The following is a 19664-nucleotide window of genomic DNA, read 5'->3' on the forward strand; positions in this document are numbered from 1 at the left end:
TGGAAAGGCAGGTTTACAGAGAGGAGAGACAGAAAGATCTTTCATCAGCTGTTTTACTCCTCAAATGGCACAAAGGTTGGAGGAGAGCTGATCCAAAGCCAGGAATAAGGAACCTTTTATAGGTCTCCCACGAGGCTGCAGGGTCCCAAGGACTTGGATCATCCTCTGTTACTTTTTTCATACAATAAGAGGAGAGCTGGATCAGAAGAGGATCAGCTTAATTAATTAACTGTGGGATTTTAAGTGACATAATTTCAGATCTAGAAGGATTCACTTAAATAAGTTACTCTAATCTTGTGTTACATTGAAGAATAGCCTTCAGTGAGCCAGTATCAAATCCCCTATTCTTGGAGTCTACAAGTCATCCCAAAATTCCATTCTTCCATGCTACTAAAATTATCTCTTCCTACTGTCCCAACATAAAGACCTAAACAGAATTTTTTTTAAAATTCCCACTTACGTATTTGACAGGCAGAGAGAGAAAAGACAGAAAGCTCCTATCTGGTTGTTTACTCCCCTCATGTCCACAATAGCCAGGGCTGACCTAGGCAAAAATCAGGAGCTGGGATTCAGTCCAGGTCTCTGATGTGGTGACAGGGACCTGAGGGTCTGGATTATCACCTGCTGCCCTAGGATGCACATGAGCTGGAACGTTGAAATGCAGAGTAGACTGGGACTCAATCTAGGCACTCACACGTGGGACGAGGGTTTCCCAAGTGGTCAAATGCCTCTTGCATTTTAGAGAATTGCCTTACATTAACAAAATAATTCGCCCCTTTAGATTTCTTAAATGCTATTATTGTAATTGGTGGATGAAGAATCATTTTCAACCAATATAGGTATATGACCTTTAAAAAGTGATTTCAAAGAATTCAAAAGCTTTATGTGTGTACAGAATAATTTACAGTTAGTGCTACGTGAGAAAGCAAAATGCAGAAAATGTGTTTTATGCAACAATTCATTAAATAGAAGAAAAATATATATCTGACTACAGAAGAGGGCTTCAAAGGATTCAAGGAAAAGTGGAATTAGAAGATAATGCACATTCTCCACGAACTTTGTGAAGCTCCTTCATACACATACTACCTATCCATTCAGGCACAAAACACTTCTGTGAACATAATCACATAGTAAGTAACACCGGTTGTCTTTATATTTTAAAAAGATTTATTTTATTTTTATTGCAAAGTCAGATTTACAGAGAGAAGGAGAGACAGAGAGGAAGATCTTCCATCCACTGATCCACTCCCCAAGTGCCTGCAACGGCCTGAGCTGAGCCGATCCGAAGCCAGGAGCCAGGAGTCTCCTCCGGGTCTCCCATACAAGTGTGGGGTCCCAAGACTTGGGCCGTACTCCACTGTTTTCCCAACACAAGCAGGGAGCTGGATGGGAAGCGTGGCTGCCGGGATTAAAACCGGCGCCCATATGGGATCCTGGCATGTTCAAAGTGAGGACTTTAGCTGCTAGGCTACTGCGCTGGGCCACACTGGTTGTCTTTAAGGAGGCAGGTGGGGTGATCAGGTATCACAGTTGAGAGAGAATTTTCATTTGAATTTTGAAGTAAATGAATTTCTGACCCATTTAAAAAATAAACTAAAAATAAAAAAGGACCCATTTCTCTCATAATTTTCAAGAAGTCCCTGCACCCAGCAAAACAGCTGCATCTGACCAGGCCCATCCTTGTAAAACAGAGCCCCATTCCGAAACCCTTATAATTGTCCTTTTTTTTTTTCTTTCATTTTTATCTTTGTGGCCTTCTGCTAGGATCCCCAGCCACTTGGCTACAGACTTCCATCCCATCAGGTCTGTATCTGGCATGACCACTATAAAGACAGAAACCCCCTAAGGTTTAAGAAATGGAAGTGGATCTCTGCAAGAAATACATAACGTTAAGTGCAACAGGCTCACGTCTGCACTAATGGAAGGAAGCCTATTATACTGGATCTAAAAATGGGTATTTATCTTTTTTTTTAAAGACTTATTTGTTTTTTATTACAAAGTCAGATATACAGAGAGGATGAGAGACAGAGAGGAAGATCTTCCATCTGATGATTCACTCCCCAAGTGAGCCGCAACGGACGGTGCTGCGCCGATCCGAAGCCGAGAACCTGGAACCTCTTCCAGGTCTCCCATGCAGGTGCAGGGTCCCAAAGCCTTGGGCCGTCCTTGACTGCTTTCCCAGGCCACAAGCAGGCAGCTGGATGGGAAGTGGAGCTACCGGGAATAGAATTGGCGCCCATATGGGATCCCGGGGTGTTCAAGGCGAGGACTTTAGCCGCTAGGCCACGCTGCCGGGCCCGGTATTTATCTTTAAAAAACAATTCTGTCTCTACTTTTAACAATTGAGTCTACCAGACACACTTGTGTAAGAAAACAAAACAGCATTCTGGAAATTGGGTTCAGGAGAAATTAGATTTCCCCAGGATCTTCTCAAACTTTCTCTTTTTCCTTTACCTCAAAAGCTCCGTAACTCACTGCTTACAGGTAAGACATTCTCTGCCTAACATAAAGTAGCCACCTGGGGCAGCGCTGTGGCACGGCTGTTTAAGGTGCTTCCTGCAACACCAGCGCCCCACACAAGCACTGAATTCAAGGTTGGCTGCTCTACTTCTAATCCAGCCCCAGGCTAATGTGCCTGGGAAAGCAGCTGAAGTTGACCCAAGTGTTTAAGCCATGGTAACCCTAATGGAATTTCTGGCTCTTGGCTTTGGCCTGGCCCAGTCCTAGACACAGCAGCTTTTTGGGCAGTAAATTAGTGGATACAAGATGTCTCTGTCTTTCTCCCTTCTCTCTGGGTAACTGTGTATCTCATGTAAATGAGTAACTCTTAAAACATTTTTCTTAAAGCAGCTACCTAGGTTGATGTACTGTTAGTCAGATCTCAAATATTTGAGTTTCCAATAAGCAACAACTTGTGAAGTGGGCTTGAGCCTAATTACCACTAGCTACAATGTACTACTACTTCTTGCTTCATTTTTGGAAATAGTCTCCTGTAAATTAACTGATGTGTGTGGGAGAGTGCAGGGGAGCAACCTGATAAAAAGTGTGTACAGCAGTTCTTTTTAAAATAGAAAAAAGTGAGAGAATTCAAATGTTAACAACATGGGCATCAACACACAAATGGAGCAATCTTATGGCACAACTGAAAAATAAAGATATATATATGTACATAAATAAATATCCTGATAACTCTAAATATAATTTTAATAGATTAATTAAATGTATCTATTTAAAATTTATCTATTAAATTAATCTATTTAATTTATTCTTTTGAGAGACCAAGAGACACGCAGCAACAGAGAGGGAGAGGTCCCTTCCACTGGTTCACTCCCTAGATGACTGTGGTGGCTGAAGTCAGGAACTGGGTACTCAACTGAGGTTACCCCTGTGGCAGGCAGCAAGAGAAAAACCACTTGAGCCATTACTATTGTCTCCCAAGGTTTGTGCTAGCAGGAAGCTGGAATCAGGATTTAAACCCAGGTACTATGACATAGGTTGTAGGCATCCCAACTGGGCTAAATCCCACTAGGCTAAATACCCCAAATATTTCATGTTATGTTGATTCATCACAATCAGATGAAAATATACAGCAATAGCAACAATTTAATGATTAAATTGCATCTACAACACATACATAGAGTATCAGCTGAATTTTTTGCCCACTATTACCTACACAATTTCCTCATTTGATGAAGAGGTAGATTTACAATATTCTCTACAGTTCATTTGAACTCTAAACATTCTCTCTATACTCCTACTAAACATTATACATTTATGGAGAACATTAAACATTACCAGTTCTAGAACTAAAAAATCTACAAAATACAAAAAAATGGTTTAAACATGAGCCTATACTACTGTTTAAATTTTTACAGTTTGTAAGGAAAGTGAATCTGTGGTGACAGGACTGCAATCTGGCTCAGATACTAAACACATCAAGCATCTAAATTTAATCCTCATCTATGCAATCTTTAAAAAGGATCTGATTTCTATTAGAAGGCAACAGTCAAGGCTTGCTACTCTATGTTCTCTTACACCTGTTTTATAAGTATTATCTACTCAAAATTTGGATGGAAAAAAATAAAAACAATCACCTAAATTATTATGCCCATAACAGTAGCATTAAAAATAATAATCACACATTTTGGGTATTTATTATGAGCTGTACACTACATCAAATTTTTTTTTCACCACTTAACCCTAACAAAATTTATTTCAATTTCAAGTCAAATAAATTCAAGGTCATAGCAAATAAAAATTTTCTCCAAGCCCACTCAGCTTGAAAGTTCTGTTCAAAGTCTATCAAATACTACGGCCTTACTCTGTTTTTCTTTTCCTTCTCTCCTCCCTTCCTTTTTCTTTCCCTCCCTCCCTCCCTCTCTCCCTTCCTTCCTCTCTCTCCTCCTCTCTTCCTCCCTTTCAAAATTTACTTACTTATTTGACAGGCAGAGTTACAGAGAAGAAGAAGCATCTTCCAACTGTTGGTTCATTCCCCAACTGACTGCAATGGCTAGAGCTGGCCCAGGCCACACCCACCAGTCAGGAGTTTCTTCTGTGTCTCTCGCATGGGTGGCATAGGCCCAAGTACTTGGGTCATCTTCAACTGGTTTTCCTAGGTGCATCAGCAGGGAGATGGATGGGAAGTGGAACAGCCAAGACACAAACCAGCACTCACAGGGGATATCTGAGTGGCAGACAGAAACTTAACCCACTGCACTACAGCACTACCCCCTATGACCTTATTCTTATCTATTACCCTATCACTGTCTTTCTAACCTAAAGTCAAAATGAATCCTTCCAAAATATCTTAGAAAATAATCTGTTTGGGGGAAGAGCCGACACAGTAGCTTAGTGGCTAAATCCTTGCCTTTTATGTGCCGAGATCCCATATGGGAACTGGTTTGTGTTCTGGCTGCTCCACTTCACACCCAGCTCCCTGCTTGTGGCTTAGGAAAGCAGTAGAAGACAGCCCAGAACCTTTGGACCCTACACCTGCGTGGGAGACTCGGGGGAGGCTCCCAGCTCCTGGTTTCATATTGGCTCAGCTCTAGTCACTATAGCCACTTGGGCATTGAAATCACTGGATGGAAGATCTTTGTCTCTCCTTCTCTCTGTAAATCTGATTTCCAATAAAAAATATGTAAATCTTAAAAAAATTGTTTTTTTAAAATTTTTACTTTCTTCTCAATTAAAGTTGAGACATTAGGTTGAGATTATAACTTCAACCCCAGCTGCAGGCAACTGTCTAGGCTGACTGTACCTAGGCAAGTGTTACATTGCTAGGAGAAGAGAAGCTAATAGCTGGTGGGCATTGTGGGTCTGGCTAATGCCAAATCTGTGCTAACTATACCAGTGTGCCAACACAGTTCCCTCTTTTTTTTAACATTTTATTATTATTATTATCGTTTTGTGATACAATTCCATAGGCTCCTGGCATTTCCCTTATCCCCTCCACAATTCCCTCCCCCCCCACCTAGTTCCTCTATATCATTACTGTAGTATAGTTCTTCATACACTGACATATGTCCATCATGCGGGCATGGACAATGGCAGAGAGTCCAGCATCCTACTGTCAAGATAGAGTGAACAGTTTCATTTTAAGTCCATCTTTGTCTGGAAGTAGAAATGCATACTACATTGTATCCTCACATCTGGATGTTAGTCTCCATTTCACAGCTACTGTACATCCCCTTAAATGAAAAGTCATAATACAAAATCAACAATAGAAAGAAAAACAGAAATTTATAATGCCATGAAGTTAAATGACATGTTACCAGATATGACAGTCTCCATTACACAGCTACTATACATCCCCTTAAATGAAAAGCCACAAAACAAAATCAACATCCGGGAGAAAAAAAGAAATTAACAACACCATGAAGTTAAATAACATGCTACTAAATGACTAACGTGTAGCTGAAGAAATGAAACTCAAGAACCTTCTTGAAGAAAATGATGCTGCTGTATGATCTATGAGTCATTGAATGATTTAATCAGAAGAAAGTGTTTTGAAGAGATGAAACTAACAGAAAACAACAGAACCCATGTGATATAGTTTCCACTGATTTTTGTTGGTGAAGTGTGTCTCTTCTAGACAATAAACAGATGCGTTTTGCTTTTTAATCCAGTCTATTAATCTATGACATTTGATTGAGCTTAAGCCATTTACACTCAGGGTTAATATGTATGGATGGTACTTTGGTCCTGTCATTTTAGGAACGGGTTGTTCATTGGTTTAGTCTTGTGTTGTCATTTTACTGGGATGTTCTTCACATCTGCCTTGGTTTTGGTAGGTGCTATTTCTCTTCTCTGTCAAGAGAACATCTTGAAGTATCAATTGTAGGGCAGGTTTGGAAGAGGCAAATTCTTTTAACTTTTCTTGATTGTGGAAGAATTTTATTTCATTTTCAAAGACAAAAGAACGTTGTTGCCGCCCTGCAGCGACACTAAAATGACGAGGAATATTCTTGGAGGGCCGGGAAAAACTGGCAAAAGCGGCTGTGTTTTAAAACCTTTTCTCCACTGCTCCTGTCCCCATCTAAGCTTTCGTACCCGCTTCTTCGCCACCCTTCTTCCCATTTTCCACCACCCTTCTTCCCAATTCTTCCCGTTTCTGATTCCCCCCATCAGGGCCACCAGAATGTCACGAACCAAAAAGGAGACAGACAAAACCAAAAAGAGAGGGATAACCAAAAAAGGCAGACGAACCAAAAAAGGCTTTATTGCCAAAAGCAGGCTGCTTATATACAGTTCTTTCACCAATCACTTCTGCCCGTGGTCCACGGGGTGCCATCTGATAGGCCAGCAATCGCAGCCAGGGAGAATTAGCCTATCCTGTGACTTCCTGCCTGCCCACTGGTGGGACAAGTCCTGCCTCCTGGCACTCGGCCAGCTGCCATGTTGAAGCCCCTAATCCATGTGGGGTCGGCTGCTCCCCACAGAAAGTCTTGCTGGATATGTTATCCTAGGCCGATAATTTTTTTCTTTTAGAATGTGGAATATGTTGCTCTATTCTCCTCTGGCCTGTAGTTTCCTGTGAGAGGTCTCCTGTGAGCTTAATTGGCATTCCTTTATATGTCAATTGATTTTTTTCACGTGCACATTGAAGGATTTTTTCCTTATGCTCAGTTGAAGAGAGCTTGATTATCATATGTCGTGGTGAAGATCCCTTTTGATCAAGCCTGTTGGGAGTTCTGTGCCCCTCCTGGATCTTGTTTCCCAATTCTTTCTCTAGATTAGGGAAATTTTCCTTTATTATTTCATTAAATACATTTGTAAACTCAGCTTCTCTTTCTGCACCTTCTGGGACTTCCATAACTCTTATATTCGGCCTCTTCGTAGTGTCTTTCAATTCTTGAATACTTTTTTTGGCCTGATCCAGCTCTGCTTCCAGCTTTTTGTTTGCTTCCCCCTGATGACAGGAAATGTCTTCCAATTCTGAAATTCTTTCTTCTGTTTGCTTCATTCTATTTTGGAGACTCTCCATTTTACTTTTTTTTTTTTTTTTAAAGATTTATTCATTTTATTACAGCCAGATATACACAGAGGAGAGACAGAGAGGAAGATCTTCCGTCCGATGATTCATTCCCCAAGTGAGCCGCAACAGGCCAATGCGCGCCAATCCGAAGCCGGGAACCAGGAACCTCGAACCTCTTCCAGGTCCCCCAGGCGGGTACAGTGTCCAATACATTGGGCCGTCCTCAACTGCTTTCTCAGGCCACAAGCAGGGAGCTGGATGGGAAGTGGAGCTGCCGGGATTAGAACCGGCACCCATATGTGATCCCAGGGTGTTCAAGGCGAGGACTCTAGCCGCTAGGCCACGCTGCCGGGCCCCCATTGTACTTTTAATTTGCTCTACTGTGTTCTGAATTTCTGATATATCAGCCTTGATTTACTTTGTTGCTTCCTTAAATTCTTAGAACTCTTGTGTTTCTCATTGTTGATCAGAAGCTTTAAAATGAGTTTTATGAACTCTATGTGCCCCATTTTCTCGACGTCTTCCTCAGTTAACTCTGAGGTTGACATAGGGTTTTGCTCCTTTGCAGGGGAGTTTTCAGTAATATTCACTGTGCTTTTGTGTTCTTCTTTTGCTCTTGGTCATTGCACTTCTGGTTAGCAGAGTCTTCTCCTTGGGGCAGGTTTCTAAGCTGTGTCTCCCACAGGTCTACAATGCGATTTTACTTATTGTAGTTGGTACACAACTCTTTGCTTACAGCCACTTATGCCACAACCTCCAGCGAGTTCCAGGTCTAGGTTCTTATGTTAGGTTTTCACTGTGGTCTCCACAGCCCCAGCTCCTGGCTCACCACTCTTCTCCTCCTGTGATACTGTGCTGAGGCTGTACCGCTGTCTCTGCAACCTTTCTCCCACTTCTGGTTGGAGCAGTTCCCAGGATTAGAGAGACACCAGGTGTCCTATATAGGTAGGTTGTTGGTGGTGCTGGTCTTGTTGGAACCTGTTGGACGTTAGGTCTGGGTGCCACATGGACCTATTTTGACTGGTACGATGCCCTAACTGGTATTATTTTCCTGCGGGACTAGTGTAATTCACGGACCTCAGCGAGTTCTCACGAGCTCAGCAAATGCACAGTTCACTGTTGTCCCCTGCAGTCCTAAAGCTATTTCCACAGTGTACAAAATGGCGCCTGACGCACCACTACTAGAGTTCTTGATCTGCTGGCCATCAGGTCTTAGGGCTACCCAGACCTGTCCCAGGTGGAACCTGTAGAATGCCACGTTGCTGCAGTTCACTGAGTCAGAAATGAGTTCACTCCTAGCTCTGCGTGTGCTCTTTCCTTACCTTTGCCTTTTCCTCCTTAGGCAAATGGCATCCAATTCAGCTCTAAGGGACTGACTGGGCTGTGAAATCCACGCTTCTCTCACTGTCCGTCTGGGATCTGCTGCTCTGTCTCTGCTCCTGGTCAAGTCAAACGGACCAGCAGGATGGACAGTTCTTTTTCTGGGTTTGCCTCCCAAACTCCCAGTGAAAGTCGCTTCCCACCTGGTTGCTGGTGGAGTTGAGGCTGCAGGTGGAGTTCAGATCGCCATTAGTTGAATGCAGCTGGAGTATCAGTCACTGCAACACATACTGCTGTGTCCGCTGCTTTCCTGTGTCTGTCAGTCTCCAGGTACCCCTCTGCTGTTGTTCTGTCCTTTCCTATTTCCTGGAACATGTCCTCTATGCTTCATCCTGATTAAATGTTTCTCCGTCTGTTTAAACGTGTCCTTACCCTATTCTGCCATCTTGATTCTCTGCCTCTTTTTTTTTTTTTTTTTTTTAAGATATGCTGGGGGCAGACACGTAAGAGCCAGCAGACAGTATCTGGACTACTGGACTCAAAACCCCATCTATGAGGGAAATTACAGTATCTGTGGTCTTATCATGCAGTGCATGTGTCAGAACTAGATATATTCAGTTGTTGAAGCCTGTGCAGTGGACAGCATGCTCAGATGAACTTGGGGGATATGATAACTTGTTCACTGAGGCCTGCAGAGGACATCTAGTGTCATGGAGCACAGAAAACACTGGACAGCTTTCCTAGGCAAACTTTGACAGCAAGTATCTGGGTAAACTGGGACTCTAAGTTTGACTGTGTCAGTCCATGATCCTTAGAAGGATTTCTACATCCTTGAAGCAACAAAATCAACAGCATCTTAGGACTATGAAAACCACTTTATGAAGCCATCAGAATATGCTCCACATTGGGGATTCTGGGATGATACTGGGTGGCTGTTCCCCATCCTAGAGCAATGATGTGGTTGGGCTGCTAAGAGTAGCTCTCTCTCCATTTTCCACAGATACATGAACAAAAGGAGATTGGAAGCAGTTGTCTCACCCACTTTCCTCCATTCCTCAACCCTCTCCACTTTAATCAGTGGTCCATATGGGCATGCATCTTTACTATGTAAACATCGCCAAAAATAAATTTATTATAAAAATTATATAGATATGTTTAAACAGAAATTAGAATTTCAGTGTGATTGAGAGTCAGTTATGAGTAAGCTGCAGAAACAATGTAGATTGCAATTTATTATAAGCAATCAGAAAAAAAGCATTATTACACTTCAGTTTTTGAGTGATATAAAGTATAAGCCAGGTAAGTATATATGAAAGAATCATAATGAGCAATAGGAACAGAAAATGTTCTATGCCTATACATAGGTTTGTGGGGCAGAAACAAAACCAAGAAACATTACCAATGGCTGGGAACTCAGTTGGTTTTTGAGGTTACGCTTTCAAGTTTGACGGCAGGTGCAGCAGTTGTCACTTGGGATGCCTGCATTCTATAACCAAGTGTCTGGCTGGAGTTTATTTTTCATGCAGCTTGCTGCTAATGTGCATTCTGAGATGAAGCAGGTGATGGCTCAAGTGTGTGGGGTTCTGCCACTCATGTGGGAGCCCCATATTAAGTTCCTAGCTCCTGTTTTGGCCTGGCCCACCCGTAGCTGTTGCTGGCATCTGGGTGAGTAAAATCACGGATGACATTTCTCTTACTTTGTCTTTTTAAAAATGAATAAAAGCACCAACAACACTTGTTGGCGAGGTTGCGGGGAAAAGGGAACCCTACTCCACTGCTGGTGGGGCTGCAGGCTGGTACAGCCTCTATGGAAATCAGTATGGAGAATATTCAAACAACTCAAAATCAACATACCGTATGATCCAGCAATAGCACTCCTAGGAATATATCCAGAACACTTGTTTTATGAGAAACCAACATGCACTCCTATGTTCATAGCAGCACAATCAGTAATTGCAAAAACATGGAAGCAACCAAAATGCCCATCAACAGAGGATTGGATAAGAAAGTTACGGTTCATCTACTCCATGGAATACTACTCAGCTATTAAAAAAAACAAAATGCAGTTCTTTGTGGCCAAATGGGCCCAACTGGAAACCATAATGCTAAGGGAAATGAGCCAATCCCAAAAGGTTAAATACCACATGTTTGCCTTGATTTAAGATGATATGATGTTATGTATAACATGTTATGTTATGAATGTTATATGTTGTGTATAAACTAAAATTGAAATGTAAGTGAGGTGGTCACAGAAGGTGGCTAGGAACTCGCATTTACTTTTAACATATTGGTTACTCATTACTATGTCAATTCCATAATGATGTAAATTTTTGCTGATGGTATGTTGGAGCTTTCAATTGACTGGGATGATACTCTGCTGGCTCTGTCTTCAGACCAGAGAGGGTATACCTAAGAAGCCGTTGAACTTGACTGGACAATAAGATGCTGGACTCTATGTTTGGTATACGCTTGCAATGGGGGAATCTCAACTGAACTTGAGCTGTGGTTATGCAACAAGGTGGAGGAATCCACAATGGTGGGAGGATTTGGGGAGGGGTGGGGAGAACCCAAGTACCTATGAAACTGTGTCACATAATACAATGTAATTAATGAATTAAAAATAATAAATAAAAAAAATCAACATGCTAAAAAAAATGAAAATAAATCATAATTTAAAGCATACATTTAAGCTCTCAAAGCTATCGCCATTGAACGGTGGCAGCCCCAGTCCCAGAGCTCACAGTAATTTCTGATAGCTTCCAAGACCCTCACAGAAGCTGAAATGATTCATAATGACAATCGTGCGACAACACCTTCAGTATATGACTTGATTTCCTGAACTGAAAAAAACATTTGTGCTAACAGAGATGTTGAAGGAGTTAATTCACTGATCATGAATGAAAAGTGCTATTTCAATCTGCTGTTAACCCATCGCTAGCAGAGCTCAATAATAAGAAAATGTTAGAGTGTAGAGAAATCTGGCCTGTCTTCTTCTTGACTGATCTTCTAAATTTTTCTTGGAGGGACATCTTTGCTCTCCTAGGCTGCCAATTCAGAGTTAATTGCTCTATGCTAGTGGCAATAAAAGGGATGTCGTGATTTGTTTAACCACAGCCAGATGAAGCAGCTTCTCAATTATTCACTTATTAAATTCAACACTACTGAGGGCAAGAAGGAATCTGGCACACTAACCAATTCTGAAATATTCAGAAATCACTCTGAATCACAGTGAACATCACAAAAAGTGAATCAAAGCATTTATGTATCTGACATATATGATATGATTAATCTGAGTTATGAAAATTTATTCTAAGTTGCCATGTAACAAAAAGGCAATTTAAAGTTATTTTTGCAAATTAATTATGCAAATACCTGAGCACTCAAACTGGAAATTTCCACATGTCACTGATAAACTTTATCATCTAATGAAATAAAACTCTGAGTGACGAAATTAAAAGTGTTTTTCTGAGAGTATGGTATTAAATTTTATGTAATCAAAGCCAACTTATACACAAGCACTCTAAATTTATCAGCACAAAACTTGTAGTTATTAATTTTCACATGCAGAATTCTCCCAGGGGCTAGTGTTGTGGTGCAGTGGGTTAAACTACTGCTGGAATTACCTGGATCCCATATTGGTGTACCTGGTTACAGTACTGGCTACTCTGTGCTTCCAATTTAGCTTCTTGCTTACAAGCTCAGGAGGCAATAGAAAATGGCCCAAGCACTTGGGTTCCTGCCACTCACATGGGAGCCCTGGATGGAGTGCTAGGCTGTTGGCTCTGGCCTGGCTTATCCCTGGCTGTTGTGAGCACCAGGGAAAGAGTAAGCGGGTAAAAGATGTATGTCTCTCTCTAGCTCTGTCACTGTTGCCTTTCAAATAAAGTAAACAAATCTTTAAAACAAACAACAAAAAAAGAAAATCTTTCAAATTAAGGCATTTACAACATGAGGCATAGTGAAACTCTTCTTACTGGTTTCCTTGACATAAAGAAGTTACCTTAGGTATGTAGGTATTTAAAGGATATTTTAAAGTAAAAATAGAAGCTGCTTTTGTTATTGAGTTTAAAAAACCCATTACATTTGCTAAATGGCCAGTTGAGATGTAACACACTGGAGATGTTTTTAGGAAATTATAAAATATAATCACGTTAAATAAAAAACTGCCAAATGTATCCTTCTCATTTCTCTGAGTTAACTTGCTTTTAAAAGAAATATGAGCCATAATAAAATTGAAAAGAAGTTATGAAAAGGAAATGTGGAATTAAAAATCATTAATCTGGGCAATCTATTAGGAAGAAATATTGCTAATGAGAGCCTGGATACTATACATTTTAATCCCAGAAATGAAATGTCAACCTTCTGGCAGCAAGGACAACGATTTGTGATTTCAAACATCCTTATTTTCAGACTGTGGAGGGTGTTTCCTGATGTTCCAGCTCAGCACTGGCTGAGGAAATAGGTGAGAAACGGCAGCTAGGAGTGGCAGGAGAATTTAACCCACGCAGAGACCAAAAGTAATGCTCCCGAGAGTTGGCCAGCAGGGGAGAACAACCAGTATTTCCTCCCAGTGGTATTAACATAATGTGAGATAAGATCAATAAAGAGCGGTCCAGCTGTATACTTATCTGCATTCAGCATGTTTTGTGGTGTGAAAAAATTGGGGTTTTCCAAAACCTGAGTCTTTGCTGAGAGAAAACAAGTTCTTGGGGAAAAGTCAGACCAGGGAATCCTTCCAGTTCATGCCAAGTTTGGGAATAGAGTTTGTCAAGGATCTCTGTTCACCTTGGCCCACATTCCTCAGAGACAACGAAGATCTAAACAGAAGCCTCACGCAGGGCTTTCGCAGCCTGGCAGGTCCACGATCCCTCGCAGAAGCTGTACTGGGTGGCTGTCAGTGTGATGCCCTGTGCTCAACACAGTTTCCCAGAACAAAAGTCTCATTCTTTGCAGTGTCCCTGGCAACCTCAGTTATTGCTCTGCATGACCTTGCAGTGCGAGTGATCAGACAGCCACCTTGTGATGCATGTCTCTTCCGGCAGCAGTTCCGGGACCCACATGAAGCCCACTGCACTGACTAGTGTGATGGGGGGAGGGGGTGGGCATTCAGAAGGGATCCACCAGAGATCCCCACATCTCTGAGCCAGTTTGAACTGGAATCCTTTGTTCTGTGTTCCCACAGAAGCCAGCACACTTGCTCGAAGAGACTGGTCATCCTAATAAGCAAATCAAATGCCTCCACACAGATCGTCAGTGGTCTTCTGCCTGCTTTTCCTGCTTCTATAGAGAGAGGCCAGCCACCACCTTTCTATTTCAGTCACACTATGGTTCTGTGGGAACTGTCATTTTCCTTTACTGTGGCTTCCAAGGCCCTAAAATAACCTTCTCATTAGCTTCACTCAAGTGCATTGTTAACACAAATAGGACAAAATAGGCAGCCATGCACAGAGCACTTTAAGGGAATATTATCAGCACTGCTCCTCTACATTCTGAACTGAAATATTCAAAAGAAGGTTCATGAAACCCCTTAGTTTCTCATAGTATCAGAAACCATGCCATGGATAATTGCTCACTTCCTGGAAATGAATCCTAAATGACTGACAACTGTTCGTTCAGTTTAGGTTTGACTGTCTATCACATCCAGGTGGCCACTTTTAGAAGCTTGAGTAATGTGGAAAACATGCCTGCACAGCTGCTGGCAAAGCTGCAGCTCCACTGCCATAGCGGCAGACAGAATTCCTGCAAGGAAACACAGGGCTGGCTGACCTGCAGGCAGAACCCCCAATGGTATGCACCTCAACTCCAACCCCAGCTCCCTGGCCCTGCTCCTCACTGGGGCTGCATGGCTGGAGCTCAAAATAACACAAGGGTTCCACTGTGGATCAGGGGTTCCTCCTTCCTGCCCATTCCCCAGGACACATTCATGCTTAGGATGAGCATAGAGAATCAGCTATAAGGAATAGCAAATGATGCCATACTACAAGATTGGTTAGCACTGTCCCCTGCACTGGTCAAGGATTGTGAATGGTGGTTCTCGCATCAGCTCAGTTTCCCTAGCTACCGTTGCATCAAACTTCAGTCTCAAGCACAGAATGAGGATCAATAGTTAGCCACCAATGGGATTAGGGCTTTCAATCTATGTGGTTTACACAGAAGAACACAAACAGCTTTCCCCAGTAGTTTTCAGGACAGTTGATCAATCAATTGAGAAATATTTAGATAGCGAATGTTCAGTGTTTGTAGGCCTCATAAGTCTCTTTTGCAACTATTCAACTCTTACATGGAACACAAAAGCAGCCACAGACAATGTGTCAACAAATGAGTGCGTCTGTGTTTCAACAAAACTTCATTAAAGCAGGCGGCAGGCTACATCTGGTTCATAGGCTGTAGTCTGCTGCCCCCTGCGCTATTAAATGGTGACCAGGATGTTGCTACAAAGTGACTGAGAAATGATGACCCAGATCAAATGGTTCTTGCATAACTCATCTGTGGGGAATAAAAGCCAGAATACTGGTTGACCCTGATGGGGTCTGAGGGGTGAAGGGGCGTCAGAAAGCTTCTGAGTTCTTGTTAATGTTCTGTTTCTTGAGGCAGGTGCTGTTTACATATGTGTGTCCACTTTGTGAAAAGTCACTGAACTTGGTGAAAATTTGTATGAGTTACATGTATTTCTGTGTCTGTCAAGTATTCAATAAATTATTTTTTAAAGGAAAAAGGAATCAACATGTTCTAAAGGAAAAAGGTTTCTAAATTAAATAAGATGGAAAAACTTACAACCCGAGTGCAGAAGTTAAAGTATCAGTGGGGTCCCAGCTCTGTGGTGAGAACATAGCTCTTTTTTTTTTAAAGTATACTCTTTCTAAATTAAGATTTAAAAAAAGTGATATAAAATTTAACATCTTAATCATGTTTAAGGATATAGTTCAGTAAAGTAATTTACACTATCATTTCCAGAAATGATAAATGATAAATAGTGTAACTATTTCCAGAAAGTTTTTATCTTGCAACTATTACTTTGTTTTCCATCAAGCAACTCTCCTCCTCCCTTTGGCTTTGCCTTTGACATTCACCTTTTAGTTTCTATGAACTTGACCACTCTGGATATCTCCTAGGTGCTGCTGCAGAGTATTCGTCTTTTTAGTTCACCTAGCAAAATGTCCTCAAGATTCTTCCATGTTTTCTTTCTTTTCTAGACTGAAAATTTTTCATCTATATATAATTTTCATATATATATATATATATATACACACACACACACACCCCTTCTAAAAAAAATCTATTCATCCAACAGTGGATTTTTGGATTGCTTTCATCTTTTGTTAGAAATACCTTTCTGAGGCTCTGTTTTTAATTCTTCTAAATATAATCCCTGGTAGGATTACTGGATCACTTGATAGTTCTATTTTTAACTTCGAAGAAACCTCCATACTGTTTTTCATACTGGCTGCACCATTTTATAATCCCACCAATTATACACACAGTTTCAATGCCTCTATTGCCTTACCAACATTGCAATTCCCTATTTTTTTTATGGTAGCTTAGGCCAATTTTAAAAACATGATTTATGAAGCTTGGCATGACTTTGCTTAAATTAAATTTTAAATACAAGGGCTTGTGGGGTTGGGGGCTAGGGCAGAATGTTTTCAATCCATATTGAAACTGCTCAGCCTAAAAGGTGAATAACATTTTGATACAACTTTACCTTCTTCAAAGTTCCTAGCAAGCCAAAAAGAAAAAGTGAAATAGCAAACAAACTAAAAGCATTAGAGCAAAGAAGAAAAATTTAAAGTTGCTTTCATGTCTAATTTGAACTGGAATTCATATGTGTACTAAAGGGTCTTCAAAAAGTGCATAGGAAAGGAATATATTTCTTAAAATGTATGGACTTTAAACATTATCTTTAAATTTCATTTTTCATGAACTTCTTTTGAAATATCTCAGAGTTCTGAGAAAAACCAATAGTGTGATTACCAAAATACCAACAATGGGATGAGTATATCATGTATTTCATTAGCTTTGGGCCCAGGACTCTGGAAGGAATGAGAAGTCTAGCAAATGGAACAAGTGCATTGGAAAGGCAGCAGCTAAAACTGAACATATATTGGCCCAGAGATGAGGAAGAGTGAACAGCGTGTGGAATGAACCAAAGTCTAATCAGATGAGCCTGGATCCAGGGCTACCTTGTTCGTCCAGCAGGACTCGCACTGCTGAGTTTTGCTCTACTCTTCTTCTGGCCATTGCTTCTTCTTCTTCAGACCACTGCACGTGATCCCTAACGGAAAAAAAAAAAAAGAGAGAAAAAAAGATGGTGTTTAAAATTAAACAAGGCAATAAAAAAGTTGATAAGAATTGTATCCTTTATTCTAGATTAGCCAAACAGAAACAACAAAAAGTAATTCTGTGCCAAATGAATGCATGCTGTGTCAGATGTTTCTGCTGATGTGCTGAACTCCTACGGTTCTTCTGTTGACAGAACTCCAACTTGTGTGGCAAGCCCTGCAGCCACCTTTGGAAGTTGACCGCTGAAGGAACAGGGCATTCTTGCTTTATGTTTTACATATGTGTGTGAGAGAGACCACAGAAAAGAGAGAGAGAACACATTTCATTTGCTGGTTCAAATCCTCGCCTTCTCTCCAAAACCCCAAATGCGTACACTTGCTTGGACTGACCAGGTAAAATCAGGTACTCAATCCAAGTCTCTCACATGAGTGGCAGGAGCCCAGCTATTTGAGTTATCACCACTAACTCCCAGGAGCTACATTAGCAGCATTCTGGGGTCAGGAGCTGCAGCTGGCTATAGAATTCTAGCACTGAGATGCCAAGGATGCCAGTGTCTTACCCAATAGGCTACATGCCTGCCCCTTGCATTCTTTTTTTTTTTTTTAAGATTTATTTATTTGTATTGGAAAGGCAGATATACACAGAGGAGGACAGACAGAGAGGAAGATCTTCCGTCCGATGGTTCACTCCCCAAGTGAGCCGCAATGGGCTGGAACTGAGCCAATCCACAACCAGGAGTCAGGAGCTCTTCCAGGTCTCGCACGTGGATGCAGGGTCCCAAGGCTTTGGGCCGTCCTCGACTGCTTTCCCAGGCCACAAGCAGAGAGCTGGATTGGAAGTGCGGCTGCCGGGATTAGAATCGGTGCCATATGGGATCTCAGCTCATGTAAGGCGAGGACCTTAACCACTATGCTATTGCGCTGGGCCTGAACCTTGAATTATTTCTTAATGCTGCTTCATACTATACTTTTTAAAAAAAAAATTATTTTTTTAAATGATCTTACTTAGTTGATTAGGATACAAAGGGTCAAGGGCTACAGGAAAGTGGGTAATACCACTGTTTCCACACTAACGTCATTTTTTTTCCCTGTATTTGGGGTCAGGGGAGAAACAAAGGGATATAATTTTATAATAATATTCTGCTGCCAAAGAGATGCTTTAAAGCACTTTGTTCTTACCCTGAAATTTTAAAGTGACTTTATACTCATTTTTCTTATTAGCTATCTTAGTTTCTAAAAATTGACCTACTTACATTCAAATGACAGAGTACTTAGCATACAGCATATGAAACAGCCATTTTTTGGGGCCTGGCATGGTAGCCTAATGGCTAAGGTCCTTGCCTTGAACGTGCTAGGATCCCACATGGACACCGGTTCTAATCCCGGCAGCCCAGCTTCTCACTCAGCTCCCTGCTTGTGGCCTGGGAAAGCAGTCAAGGATAACCCAAAGCCTTGGCACCCTGCACCCATATGGGAGACTCAGAGAAAGCTCCTGGCTCCCGGATTCAGACAGGCTCAGCTCCAGCCGTTGCGGCTCACTTGGGGAGTGAATCAGCAGATGGAAGATCTTCCTCTCTATCTCTTCTCTCTGTATATCTGACTTTGCAATAAAAATAAATAAAAAGAGAGCCATTTTTTGTAGATCTAGCACATTTTATAAATATTTTTAGGTTCAGAAGTTATTCTTCCTATTGGAGACGATACTATTTTCCATTTCAAAGAAATGTCTTCTTGGAATAAAAGCAGTATCTGTTTGCACAAAAAAATCATGTGATTTTGCTTTGATCTTGTTCTTTCTTTATTAGGTAAGATTATAAATGAACAAATCCTTGGAATAAATCATTTTTCTAAACAAAAAATCAGATGCCTCCCCAATCAAGTTACTCAGCCTATTGCTAGGTATAAGGAAAACCCTAACAGTTGTGTCACAATATACCTATAGTTATCTGACTGATGAGAAAGAGTAAATTATAAAAAATTCCTGGAGGTATATCACCTGGTGACTGACAAACACTGAGTGAGCTGTTAACATGATCATAATTACTATAATAACACTACAATTACCACCATTTATTATTATTCTGTGTTAGGCATTGCACTAATAAGCATGCGTTATTTAATCCTCTCATAAGCCCCATGAGATGATTTTGCATATTTTGCATGTGAGAAGAGAGAATTAAGTAACTTACTCAAGGTCATATAAACCAGGACATGGAAAAACCAGAATTCAAACCCATGTTTGAGTCACTTCAAAGTCCACCTTTTCAACCTTTTAGTCTGGTATTGTCTCCTAAAGCAATGAGGAATACTGAGAGATTAAGGATTATCTTCTCGCCTCCATCAGGGAGTTATATTCTCCTAGTTGTGGCAGCAATGACATCACAATGAAGTTTATATGGTTAACATGTGCTGAGTCAGAGTGGAACCAACAGGAAAGTGTTAAGACAAATGTGGGCTTGGGCTTCAGCTGAGGGGAAAGGTGTTGGGACAATAGTTAATGTCATTAAGAAAGCTGGCAATACGGATATCAGTGACAGAGAACAATGAAAAAAACAAAACAAAAAAAGGAGTTGGATTGTTTCTCTCTG

The 19664-nt window shown here is 41.1% G+C and overlaps 1 protein-coding gene across 4 annotated transcripts in view; it reads right to left on the reverse strand.

Annotated features, from left to right (window-relative positions):
* The window catches only part of METTL8 (methyltransferase 8, tRNA N3-cytidine), a 109474-nt gene that overhangs the window by 19677 nt on the left and 70133 nt on the right, over positions 1-19664 (reverse strand). For all 4 annotated transcript variants that reach the window (XM_058664635.1, XM_058664633.1, XM_004577311.3 and 1 more), the window contains one exon: positions 16978-17069. In XM_058664635.1, coding sequence (XP_058520618.1) covers positions 16978-17069 — 92 coding nt within the window. The remainder of the gene's footprint in view (positions 1-16977; positions 17070-19664) is intronic.

This window comes from Ochotona princeps, chromosome 5 (genome assembly GCF_030435755.1).
Source record: "Ochotona princeps isolate mOchPri1 chromosome 5, mOchPri1.hap1, whole genome shotgun sequence".
NCBI classification, from domain to species: domain Eukaryota; kingdom Metazoa; phylum Chordata; class Mammalia; order Lagomorpha; family Ochotonidae; genus Ochotona; species Ochotona princeps.